The sequence below is a fragment of the Pelophylax lessonae genome (assembly GCF_965119305.1).
Source record: "Pelophylax lessonae genome assembly, chromosome: 1".
Taxonomy (NCBI): Eukaryota; Metazoa; Chordata; class Amphibia; order Anura; family Ranidae; genus Pelophylax; species Pelophylax lessonae.
In genome coordinates, this window is record NC_138768.1 from 560,017,927 (window position 1) to 560,031,983 (window position 14,057).

Below are 14,057 nucleotides of genomic sequence, written 5' to 3' on the forward strand. Positions count from 1 at the left end.
AGAGTATCATAGGATGTAAAGGGGTGCATTTTCATGCATTTCTCTTTTGCTTTTAACCTTTTTTTAACTGAACAAAAACTGATCACTGTGATAGGGCCCAAATGCTCATTATGTGTGAGGCCTTACAGGACTCTATGGTAAAAACGTGTGCCATAATAATAAGCTGGGAGGACATAAAGGTGTAAAGATGCTTCCTGCTCATGTAGTTTAGCAAAAGTTTCCATTGTCACACTCTACCTAACAATTAAACTTTGAAAATGAAAAAAATCAACCACAAGTGTTAAGCACTTGAAATTTGACAGACACACATTAAAAATAGCTAACTTAAAGCGGAGTTCCGGGCACGAAAACGTTTTTTCAATAGACATACCCCCGGGACAGTCAGGACTAGTACATTCCACAATGGATAGCCTCTGATCTGTCCCGGTTCGCACTTACCTGCAAGAAGAAATACTCACTTATAAAATTTCTTCTCCAGCGTTGCCATCTCTCTTGTGGGCAGCTGAAGCCGGCGCGATCCTCTTCCGCGTCCTCTTCCGTGTCTTCTTCTCCCAGAATGCGCCGCACCGGCCCCTCTCATCACTTCCGGTGCGGCGCCGCATTCCTCCACAGCTTCTGGGCATACCCAGAAGCTGTTTAGCAGGGAATGCGGCGTCACTCCGGAAGTGACGAGCGGGGCCGGTGCCGTCACATTGATTCCTGGGAGCGATGACGTTCAGCTCCCAGGAATCATCGCAAAGGAGGAAGTGACGGCGGAGCCGCGGCACAGAGGGAGGAAGTGCAGAATAGGTGAGTATTTTCTATCTACAATTACAAGGTGGGTAAAAAAAAAAATATATACCTAACTATCCAATTCCTTTTTTTAGGTGAAGAAGATCCAGCCGATGGGCACAAAATCGATTAGGTCGATTTTGTGCCCGGAACTCCGCTTTAACATATTAAAGGGATTGTAAAGGCAGAAGCTTTTTTTTATCTTAGTGCATTCTATGCATTAAGATATATATAAAAAAAAACCTTCTGTGTGCAGCAGCCCCCCTCAACCCCCCTAATACTTACCTGAGCCCATCTACATCCAGCAATGTTGTAGGAGTGTCTAAGCTGCCTGGGAATCCCCTCCTCATTGGCTGAGACAGCAGCGCAGCGAGATTGGCTCCCGCTGCTGTCAATCAAAATCATTCAGCCAATCAGGGGAGAGAGGAGGTGGGGCCGGGCCGCGACTCTGTGTCTGAATGGACACATTGAGCTGTGGCTCGGCTTTGGCAGCTTGCTGTGGGGGCACTCAACAGGAGAAAGGGGTCAGGAGAGCCGGAGGGGGACCCGAGAAGAGGAGGATTGGGGCTGCCTTGTGCAAAATCACTGCAACAAAGGAGGTGAGTATGACATGTTTGTTATAAAAAATAAATAAATAAATAAAAATGAGGCTTTACAATCACTTTAACCCTCCTTTATTAGGCTACATTCACACCTGAGCGTAGCGCGTTTTTTTACCGCGATTTTACCGCGTTTTTTGCGGCGATTTTTACCGCGATTTTTGCGGCGATTTTTACCGCGATTTTTGTGCAGGCGTTTTTAGATTAAATAGATATCGATGGAAAACGCCTGTAATCTGCCCAAAAAGAAGCTCATGTACTTTTTTGAGCGTTGGGCGTTTTGTATACAGTGTCAAAACGCTCAGATGTGAACAGGGGCCATTGAAATGAATAGGATTTGTCTTGTTGGGCGTTTTGGGAGCTGATCCTAGAGCAGAAAAACTCCCCAAAAACGCCCCAAAACGCCTACATGTGAACGGAGCCTTAGTCTTGGGCTATGGATTTTTGGATAGTTTGTATCACTATCACTTTTGGCTACAAAAGTGACATTATCATTGTAACAAAAAAATTCTATTTGTGTAAAATTTTTAACATCCTATTTAAAAATCATAATAATTTTACAAACACAGCGCATATCATGACTGTTGTTGTGTTGTATATATTAGCACTGCTGGTGCTGTTTGGCTGTTCACAAATATTAGTACCAGTGTCACTGGTTTTAGTGTGGCTGTATTATGGTATTAGTGCTTCACAAGGGATGTATACTGTCAGCAGCAGATAACAATGTGTGGAGCCCTTTAAAAATCGAATTGGTTGTCTGCCACTGTTTTATTTAAGCGTTTGTAAAGTCTTGTTTTCTTTTTTTTTTTTTTTTAAATAACAAACATGTTCTACTTACCTCCTCGGTGCAGTTGGTTTTGCACAGAGCAGCCCGGATCCTCCTCTTCTGGGGTCCCTCTTCTGTGCTCCTGGCCCTTCCTCCTATCAAGTGCCCCCACAGCAAGCAGCTTGCTATGGGGGCACCTGAGCCGAGCTGCAGCTCCGTGTGTTCATTCAGACACGGAGCTGCAGTTCGGCCCCCCTATCGCTACTAATTCGCTAACTGACTTTGAATAAAAGCAGCGGGAGCCAATGGCGCCATTGCTGTGTCTCAGCCAATCAGGAGGGGGAGTCCGAGGGACTCGTGGACATCACTGGATAGAGAGGGGGCTCAGGTAAGTATTAGGCTGAGGGGGGCTACTACACACAGAAGGCTCTTTATCTTAATGCATAAAATGCATTGAATTAAAAAACCTTCTGCCTTTACAACCACTTTAAGGCCTGCTTGCAAATGTGTGTGTACTCAGAAATGTTATCTTCTGTACTTCTCAGAGTCAATCAAACTGACACTCAGAGGGCGAATTACCAAAGGACGGGACACTGGAGTTAATTTACTAAAACTGGAGAGTGCAAAATCTGGTGCAGCTGTGCATGGTAGCCAATCAGCTTCTGACTTCAGCTTGTTCAATTAAGCTTTGACAAAAAAAAAAACCTAGAAGCTGATTGGTTTCTGTGCAGAGCTGCACCAGTTTTGGCACTCTCCAAATTTAGTAAATAATCCCACTGTGTATTTTGCAAAGTGAATGTTTACTTGCAATAGTTTTTTTTTTTTTTTTAAATCAGATATTTTTTTATTGAAAACATTTTTACATTTAACAACAAAACCTTACACACCTTGTACAAACCTTACATGCCCACTAAACATTGACATTTACAAAAAAAAAAAGGAAGAAAAAAAAGATTTCATATAGACTGTGCAGCTTCCTAATTATGCAATCATTGTAACTTACAATCTTACAACATTACAATGAGTTAATGATTGTCCTCTTTATATATATATATATTCAACTATATTTTAGGTCTGGCCCTTATGTTCAGTTTAACATTTACATCTAAACGGCTTATATGTACTGTTATCCCATGCCATATATGTATCCCTCTGTTAACATTCAATCTGCACATCGATAAACTCCACATGTTTGCTTGAACAAATTTGAGTCTAGTGATCGAATCCAAATTTTTTGGAACTTTTTTGGGCTTTTCCTATGTTTATATGTCAATTCCTCCCTTCTTAACCAGTTCTCGACCGGAAGGATTTGCCCCCTTAATGACCAGGCTATTTTTTGCGATTCGGCACTGCGTTACTTTAACGGACAATTGCGCGGTCGTGCGACGCAGTACCCAAATAAAATTGATGTCCTTTTTTCCCCCCAAATAGAGCTTTCTTTTGGTGGTATTTGATCACCTCTGCAATTTTTTTTTATTTATTTATTTTTTGCGCTATAAACAAAAAAAGAGCGACAATTCTGAAAAAACAAACAAAAAAAACATATTTTTCATATTCTGCTATATAACTCCCCCTCCCCTCCCCCAATGTAAAAATCTATTTTTTTTTTCATTATTTTAGGCCAATTTGTATTCTGCTACATATTTTTGGTAAAAAAAATCCCAAACTAGGGGAAAGATTTATGTCATTTGTATTTATTTATTTACTAGTAATGGCGGCAATCAGTGATTTTTAGCGGGACTGCGACATTGCGGCGGACAGATCGGACCCCTAACTGAAATTTTTGACACTTTTGGGGGGACCAGTGACATTACTACAGTAATCAGTGCTAAAAAATATGCACTGTTACTGTAATAATGACATTGGCAGGGAAGGGGTTAACCCAGGGGTGATCAAAGGGTTAAGTGTGAGCCTAGGGGGTGTTTCTAACTGTAGAAGGGATGGGCTTATGGAATCAATAAAGAGACCTGTGTTCCTAAATAGGAGGAACATAGGAGCTCTGCATTAATACCAGAGAGAACAGCGGTCTGCCGTGTTTACAGCAGCAGACCGCTGTCCTCTCTTCACGGGGCACGCCCTCAGGATCGCTACCATGGACCGTCGTACAGGATTCGCGAGAACCTGCTGACCTGCCGCCGTAAGACTGCAGCGGCTGGCTGACAAGTGGTTAAATTAATATTAATCGCATCAACCTATTGGGCAATTGTTGATGGGGAGTTTGATATCCATTTCGGCAGTATTAGTTTGCAGGCTATATACATAAATCCCAACCACATTGCATGCATTACAGGTGGTAGAATATCTTCCTATATAATCCCTAACAGAGCTAATTTTGGATCTGCATGAACATGTGTAGAGTTTAATGTATTTAGGGTATCAAATATATATTCCCAATATCGATGTAGTGTACTTGCAATAGTTTATTGCCCCCTTTCCAAGCAGGGTGCCCAGGAACCCTGGGGCACCTTGGCAAAATGCCTAAAAATTGCTAAACATTTGTATACAAGTAAATGGGTGGGTCAAACCTGGCTTTCAGTTACACAAAGCCACAGGTTTTTATTGCGCACCGTTAGAACCTTCTAGACACCGGCGTCCTAACAACCAGTGATGTCATTGGTTGGTAAGGAGGACATAGGGTGCCTGGACAGCATCCATCTTCACTCCTTTATACTCCTGATACTTTTGACAATACAGTGTAGCTTTCCTCACAAATAGTTGCCAGAGGAACAGTGTGTATATAGCCTTTAACTTATTATAAGATTTGATATCTTTAGTGGCGGTTCATATTGGTGCGATGCGGGAACCCTGCAAATCCACTGCGGGTTTCTGCATCACACCTGACTCACAGGCAGTACACACTGCCATATGCGAACTGGTGGGAGTGTCAATACAAAGTTAAAGCGGTTGTAAACCCAAAGTTCAAAAAAAAAAAAAAAACCTGCAAGACAAAGGCATAATGAGCTAGTATGCATCGCATACTAGCTCATTATGTATTACTTACCTTAGAACGAAGCCCCGACACGGACCCCCGGACATCGCTGCGGGCGCTGCCATGATCCCTCGCCGTCTCTTCCGGGTTCGGCGGCTCCGGCGCGGTGATTGGCTGGAAGAGACGGCTCCGGCGCGATGATTGGCCGGAGCCGCGATGACGTCACTACCGCGCATGCGCGCGGGAGTGATTTTCCGGCAAGCTCCCGGCAAATAGATTGAAGGTCCCTCCGGACCTTCAGAGCGCATGCGCCGCTCGCGCGAGCGGCTGCATGCACTGTAAATATCTCCTAAACCATGCCGGTTTAGGAGATATTATTTGTACCTACAGGTAAGCCTTATTATAGGCTTACCTGTAGGTAAAAGAGTAAAAAAGCGGGATACTACCGCTTTAAGATACCCCCAGATTAGCTCGTATATCGCAGTGCGAACTGTCAGTTCAGACAGGAATCAGATCGCATAGGAGTGAACACCCATGTGATCCAATTCTGGTGTGGACCCAAAGAAAGGTCCTGTGCGACTTTGGTCCGAATGCGATGCAAATTCAGCCATGCAATCTGTTTGGCTAAATTTGCATCGCACAGACATCGCATGGGACTTGCACAGCAGTGCGGTGCAAATCACATGCAATGTCTGATATCTCATATGTGTGAACCGGCACTTACTGTACCGTTTTAAGTAATCATTTTATTACTTTATTATTTTATTATTTAGGCAGGGCGGCTGATAGAAATTGTGGGACCCTTTACAGACTACCTGGCAGCCCCCCCCCCCCAAAAAAAAATATTAAAGCTAAATTTCCCTAACACTACAATAAAATCATTATTAGCAGACACAAATACAACTTAACTCAAGAATTCCTGTTAAATCTAAACGACAAAACTGAGTTAATAAATAAAAATGAAGATGAGATGAAAAAAATATACAGGCTGAGCAGTTGAAGCAATGGGTTTAGAAAGACAGAGGGGGAGAAACAAAGTTACAGAGATAACAAACTCAGGATCAGAGCTAACATTAGAGCCAGGGCTGGGAGGGGGGCACACAGGGAGGGGGATTAGTGAGGACGACTGTCTCTTTCTCAGCAGATAAAAGCTGGCAGCATGGAGAGGGGCTGCTGGAGGAAGAGTTCTGCAATTGTCATCCATCACTAATCCCCCTCTCTGTGTTAACCCTGTGTGCTTGGACCCCCTATAAGAGGAGCGGTAGTCCCCCCCTATCAGCGGGGAATCAGGTATAGTAATATCATATAAAACATGTAAAGAAACCAAGCTCTAATAGGAGTCAGGTTTCTTTTAAATGAAAACAGCAGACTATAAAGTCCACGCACACTGGAATTACAGGTTGATCGACCTTGTTAATCAAGTTCACTTATTTAAAAATCAAACTGGGTGAAATATTTACAGCAAGCGAGTGAGTGTAACCAAAGTATGAGAAATAAATGAGACTGCACACAGAAAATACTCAACAACATAGAAATATCTTCAAAATATAAAGTTTCTAAAACAAAGTTTTTTTTTTTTTTTTTTTGCTTACCTGGCAGGCTTTAGCGATTTCCCAGGACGAACACCATTGACTTGGAGGATGCTGACATTTGAGCTGGGCTGATGCACACACAAAGAAAAAGGTGACGAGAAGCACAACAGAATTCATTGTAGCCGCAGTAATGTCTAATGAGAAAGTGCAAGTAGAAAGGAGTTATAAACACTCAGCCACTCCTCCAAATCTCAGCCTCTTCCTGATACTCCCACACTTACTTCTCTTCACACTTACAGTCTATGCAGAACACAAAGATTTTATTTAAAGAAGAACTAGCGACAAAAATAGGCAAGGCAAAAAAAAAAAAAAAAGGGGGTGCTCATGTGTGACACAGGATTAAAGATTACCTATGATATTTAATTATGCCAAGGTCATGTCACAAAGTCTCTGCTAATGCAGAACACGATGGGGGATTTATGTCAGTATTTAATTCAACCACTTGACCTCCAGAAGATTTACCCCCCTTTGTGACCAGGTCTTTTTGTTGCGATTCGGCACTGTGTTACTTTAACTAACAATTGCGCGGCCGAGCGACGCTGTACCCAAATCAAATTTTTGTCCTTTTTTCCCCACAAATGGAGCTATTTGATCACCTCCACGGTTTTTATTTTTTGCGCTATAAACAATTTTGAAAAAAAAAAACAATATTTTTTACATTCTGCTAATAAACACACCCAATAAAAAAATGTCAAAAATAAAATGTCTTCATCAATTTAGGCCAATATGTATACTGAATCAAATAAAAGCAAAAACCACACTGAGCTTTCAATAAAGATATTCATTTTTTAGCCTATACCGCTTGGGTTTCCTTCCCAATCTCTTGCTAGCTTTCTTACTACCATTCCTTTTGTTACAATATGTATTTTCTACATATTTTTGGTTTAAAAAAAACCCCAAAAAGCGTATGTTGATTGGTTTGCGTAAAAGTTATACAGTCTACAAACTAGGGGATATTTTTATTTTTTTTATTTTTACTGGTAATGGCAAACGATCAGCGATATAGCGGGACTGCGATATTGTGGCGGAAAAATCGGACCCATAACTAATACTTTTGACATTTTTTGGGGACCAGTGACACTAATACAGTGATCAGTGCTAAAAAAAATATATGCTCTGTCACTGTACTAATGACACTGGCTGGGAAGGGGTTAACATCAGGGGTGATCAAAGGGTTAATTGTGTGCCTAGGTTGTTCTTTCTCACACTGGGGGAGGTGTTTTGACTAGGGGAAGGCAAGGGACCGTGTTCCTGCTTTGCAGAAACACAGGATCAAAGCCTTCCTCTCTGACAGAATGACAATCTGCCTTGTTTATATAGGCAGACTGCTTGTGTCCCAAATGATCGGCGGGTCCCAATCAGTGATGCCAACCATCAGGATTTTTACTGGCAGCCAGTAAAAAATGGGCACTTTCCTCCTGCCAGTAAATGTCAGTGACAGGAAAAGTTTGCCAGAAAAAATTTGGCTGTGACGCTCAAGTGCCTGCTAGAGTGTGTTCGGCTATGCCAGCAGGGGGCAGGTCTGGTGGAGGCAGTGCCTAAGCACTTTGTGTGATGTCATAGTGCAAGGGAGCTGAGCGGAGTGGCCAGAGCCTCATGTACAGGTCTGCGAGATGGGAGCAAGGAAAGCCGGGAGCGGGACTGTCAGTGCTGTTTGGAGTGGACTGAAGGGACCACCGGGCGTGGAGAGAGACTGTTACTGTGACTCAGGAGGGGACATGTAACGTTGGTGAGGTGTCATCATCATCTGTGCTGCTGCACCCTGCTGTCAGTGTCACTGTGAGAGTCAATGTCATGTGTGTGCCTGCTTATTCTAATTGCATATTGTACTTGTTTGTAGCCTATATACTGAAATTTGCACTTAAAACTGTAATTTTTGAAAATGCCAGTAAAAACTTGGCTGTGCCAAAAAATTTGGAGTGTCGTGTCAGTAAATTTTAATCTGGTTGGTTGACAACACTGGTCCTAATCACAGCAGAAGAGGGTCACCCACGGCGCGCGTGTCCCCCGGAAGTGTCAGATCACATACTAGGTATGTACTCAGGCACAAAGCGGCCGCCCTGTTGCAGTAAATGTACCTGGGGCGGTCGCCAAGTGGTTAATCAGGACTAACTACAGATTCTAAGAACAATACAGGAGTCAGGGATGGAGAAAGAAACTGACAGGGGTAGTGGAACTAAAAGTCCCAGCTACTCTGTAAGTGAATAAATGCACACAATTTAATTGGATACTAACATTTATAAGTAATGACACCAGGGGTAGTTGATCCAGGGAATATCTGATTGCCTCCTGGGGGTCAAGAAGGAATTTTTTCCCCTGCTGGAGGAAATTGGATAATGCTTGATTGTTTTTTTTTTTTTTTAGCCTTCCTCTGGATCAACTGTGGGTACTGGGTTGTGTTTATTTCTTTATTTGTTTTATATTTTTTCTTTCCTATTGGTGGAACAAGATGTTTGTGACTTTTTCAGTCTAACTATGTAACTATGAATAAGTCATCCAGAATTTTGCAGAGGACGTTTTTTTTTCTGGAGTTCCGCCCATTTTTTTTACTTACAATCTATCCCATGCCCATTTCTATTAAAATGGTAAATCATTTTTAATTTTTGTCTAAATACCTTTTTTTCTTTATTTCCAGGAGCACTTCCAGCTCCGGCCGCCAAGGCGATAATGTAACTTGGTGATTCCCATGGACTCCTTGGACATCGGCGTCATCTATCCTAGCAGTCCATGGGAGTCGCCTAATACCGTAATCTCATGTGATTTCAATACCAGAAATACGCAATGGGGAGGCACAGGATGTCCTCATTGACAGGTTGCTATAGCAATGGGGTGGGAACTTCTGCATGGTATTACTGAGAAGGCTCAAGATTGGTAGGTGCATTCTGGGTAGCCAGCTGCACCAAATCCCAGAAATGCGGATAAGAGGGCTTTAGATGCCCACAGCAGAGATGGACCCTGCCTGCTTCCAAGATCAGGTTAGTTTTGCATGATTTAAACATAAAATAAAAGGAACATATTCATAAGATTATCTAAATGTTGAAGTGAATACAATTACCGTGGAGTATTTAACCGGTTGCCGACCGCCGCACGACTATATACTGCGGCGGTCAGCCCCGGCCAGGCAGAGTGACGTATGGATACGTCACTCGCCTGTCACTGACTTGCGAGCCAATTGCGGGCGGGCGCGCGCGCGCCGCGGCTCGTTCACAGACAAGTCAGTGCATGTGACCGGCAGACTCGATGTCCGCCGGTCACACTACGATCGCTCCTGTGAAGGGAGAAAGGCGGAGCGGCTTATGTAAACAAGCCGCCCGTCATTCTCCCTGGTGTAAAAATGAAGATCAGACGGTTCTACTATGTAGGACCGTTGATCTTTGTTTTTACACCAATAGCAATGTCCCTGCACAGTTAGAATCACGCCCCTAGGACACACTTAACCCCTCCCTGTCCAATAAAGTTAACCCCTTCCCTGCCAGTGTCATTTTTGCAGTAACAGTGCATATGTATAGCACTGATTACTGCAGTAATGTCACTGGTACCCCCAAAAGTGTCAAAAATGTCAGTCAAGGGTCCGATCTGTCCGCCGCAATGTCGCAGCACCGGAAAAAAAATCGCAGATCGCCGCCATTACGCGTTAAAAAAAAAAAACACCAAAAATGACAAAAATCTTTCCCTTTGTTAGTAAACGCGATAACTTTTGCGCAAACCAATCAAAATACGCTTTTTGCGATTTTTTTTACCAAACATATGTAGCATAAAACAAATTGGCCGAAAATGTTAAAAAATTTTGATTTTTACATTTTTTTTTTGGGAATTTCATATAAAAAAATGTGAAAAATTTTGTTATTTTTGCAAAATTGACGCTCTTTTTTTGTTTATAGCGCATGATCAAAAAATCGCACAGGTGATCAAATACCACCAAAAGAAAGTTCTGTTTGTGGGAAAAAAAGGACGTCAAATTCGTTTAGGTACAGCGTCGCACGACCGCGCAATTGTCCGTTAAAGTCACGCAGTAAAAAATCGCAAAAAAACCCCTGGTCTTTTAGCAGCCAAATCCTCCGGGGCTTAAGTGGTTAAAAAAAAATGAATTGGGGGACTGGAACACCGCTTTAAATATATTCTTAATTTATAAATTAAACAGAAAACTTAGCAACTGTTGGACAGTCATAGAGATGTAAAGATACAATGTATATTTTAAAGTCTGCAGGTAAAAAGTCTGAGCATGCCAGGTCTGTAATCATTGTGCAATAAGTCGGGCCGCCTATCTGTGAATGCATATAAGCACACACTTCATTTGAAATGGTAATAAGGACCTCTGTTGTGACTGTTCTCCTTGTGTTTCCTTTATCAGAGGAATGAGGAAGCAGATTGTGATGATGGAAGGGGGGCTGGAGGGAAGAATGGAAGATTAATATGGGATAGTCATATTGGGGTGGGGAAGAATGATGAGAGTGGGGGAGAGAGAGAGGAGATGGACGCGCAACTCACTGTACAAATTCGGAAACAGAAACATAGAAAAGTAATGGCAGAAAAAGAGTAGTCCATCACATCTGCCCATTTTATATTATTATTTTTTTTCCATTAACTTTATTGTCTGAGTATAGTTCTACCACATTTGTCTGTGTATAAGACGTTCCCCACTTTTCCAACCCAGATTTAAGAAATCAATATTTTAAACATAAAACAGGACACATTTTTATTTAGTAATTACCCGTACTGCAGGTAATGTATACATACCCGTAACTATGATATTTTGCAGCATATCACTTTATTCAGCCTCTGTTGCATCACTGCTCTCTTCTTCATTCGTTTCAATTTCTTCAACTACTATTGCATCACTGCTGTCTTCTAAGTCACTGTCTATATATGTGGGAACATCCTCAGTTCCGTCTATTGCATTGCTGATTCCACATTTCTTGAAGGACTTCACAATCACCACTTGGTTGACGCCATACCTTGAGTTTAGGACCCAATTGCAGGCCTCAGTAATGGTTGGTTTTTTCACTCTTCCTGTCGGTGTCAAGTTATCACCTGCTTTTTGCATCTATCTACTCCATTCTTCCCTCATCAGGGCTTTAAATGGTTTGTTGATTGACACATCTAGTGGCTGTAGCTGACCTGTAAGTCCAACAGGAAGAACTGCTAGCTATGTTCACAAGACTGATGCAACCCTTTTTGTCTTTTCTGTTAAATGTGCTTGGAACGAATCAAAGACAAGCAGAGCTGGCTTCTTTAAGAGCCCTCCAGGTCTTCTGGACCAAACCTTTGCAAACCAAATGGGCTTAATGTCTTCATTCATCCATCCATCATTTTTCTTGAACTTGCACGATAATGCCAGGTGGTATGGTCTCTTTAGGATATGTTTTCCTCTTACAAAAAAAGCATAGGAGGCAGTTTAGTACCATCTGCACAGCATGAAAGCACAGCAGTATACAGCAGTGTGTCTTTTCATGGCCACTTGTTTTGATTGCCACTGTTTTGATTCCTTTCACATCAACAGTTCTGTTGGAAGGCACATCAGATTGAAAGGCACCTTATCCATGTTTGTAATCTGACTTGGTTCAAAATCATATTTTTTCCAAAGTTATATGACATAGGAGTGAAACTGTTGGATTTTATCCTCATCAACTGGTGGCAATTTCTGAGCTAACTTTGTTTGTGTTCTCATGGCCAACCCTTCTCTCCTCAAGAGCTTGAAGCACCATTTTATCTTTCCTGTAAAATCAACAATGTTCATTTCGCTTGCAAATATTCTTGCCTGACATTGAATAAGCTTGGATGACACACATAAGCCACTCTGGCGCTGCTCCATATTCCAAGTCTTAAGCCTCTGCTCCAAGTTTGGCCATTTTGCTGGGTTTCCTCCTAAGACCTTCTTCTTTTTTGGCATCTTAAGGAGTTGTTTTTCCTGTTTTCTTCACTCTCTGGTCATACACTCAGTGGGAAGAGGTCCAAGCTGTCTCTCTGCAGCCCTATTCTAATGCTCTTTTGCGTAGCTGATTACATTAGGTTTGAGTTTTGCAGAGTTAGACAATCGCTTACCAGTATTCATTTTTTTATTTTGTGACATCTGGGCTCAGAACGGTCCCTGGTGCATCTTCGCACTCTCCACCTCCAACTGGATCGCATCTGTGCACTCTCTATCTCCAATTATGGCATCAGCTGATGTCAGTAACAGGGCTCGTGATTGGAGGAAGCCTCTTTGACAGGGTATGGGCAGCTACGCACCCGCGCGGCTTTCTCCTCTGCTGACTGCCCGTGTATAAGACGTCCCTCGATTTTCAGTATAACGATTTTAGCAAAAAGAAGCGTCTTATACACGGAAAAATATGGTATGTTTGTCACAAGCATGTTTGAAGCTATTTCCTGTCTCACTACCTCTGCTGGTAGTTTATTCAATGCATCAACTACCCTTTCAGTAAAAAAATACTTTCAAAGATTAGTTTTGAACTTTCCTCCAGTTAGTTTGAGGTCACGTCCCCGTGTTCTTGATTTTGGTTTCATATTGAAAAAACTGCCCTCCTAAACCTTATTGATGTATTTAAAGATTTTAATCATGTTTCCCCTTTCCGATATATTTTATTCCCCAAACCTTTCAGCATCTTTGTTACCCGTCTCTGGACTTTATCAATATATTTGTGTAAGTGAGGTCTCCAGAAGATTTGTGCTAAAAGTGGGAAAAGGATTTGTATTTGGAGAGGTGACTGAAGAGGATCTGTGGTGGTAGAGGGCATTGGGATTCAAAAGATTTAAGGAGGGATGTAGGGGGGGGGAGGGGTTGTGCTGTGGGTAGGAGTTTGTGCTGGGAGGGGAGAGGATTTGTGATTGGAGGGGGGATTTTGGGGGAAAGGGTTTGTGCTGGGGAGTTTGGAAGGGGGAAATTTGGGGTGTGTGTGCCGTGGAAGAAGTTTTGTGATATAAGTGCGGAAAAAATGTATATGGGGGGGGATTTGTTCTAAAAGGGGGATTGTGCTTTGGGGGGAGGATTTGTGCTGGAGGGATGTGGAGAAGGAAATTGGGGGGAATTTGTATTGGAATAGGGGGTGGGGGTGTGCTAGGAGGGAGGATTTGGGGAGTTGAGGAGAATTTCTGCTGGGAAGGGGGATTGGGGAGGAAGATGATTTATTCTGGCAGGGGAGATTGGGGGGGGGGATTTGTCCAGAAGGAGGGATTTGTTGGAAAAAAGGATTTGTAATGGGAGGGGGTATTGAGAAGGAAGTGAGTGAGGATTTTTTACTGAAAGAGTAAAGTGGAGAGAGTAGGGGGAATTTTGCATTCTCCTAACCTCTACACTTTGTGTTACACACCCCTGACTTCTGCACTTATTTTTGTTTTGTACTTCTGACAACTACAACATATTACACACTCCGGTCCCCTGTATTATGTGCATTACATATTCC

General features: G+C 42.5%; 1 protein-coding gene across 1 annotated transcript in view; it reads right to left on the reverse strand.

Annotated features, from left to right (window-relative positions):
- The window catches only part of IFI30 (IFI30 lysosomal thiol reductase), a 38,687-nt gene extending 31,871 nt beyond the window's left edge, over positions 1-6,816 (reverse strand). The window contains exon 1 of the mRNA XM_082260806.1: positions 6,658-6,816. Within this exon, the coding sequence (XP_082116932.1) occupies positions 6,658-6,774 (117 nt within the window). The 5' untranslated portion in view covers positions 6,775-6,816. The remainder of the gene's footprint in view (positions 1-6,657) is intronic.
- Positions 6,817-14,057: the final 7,241 nt, after the last annotated feature.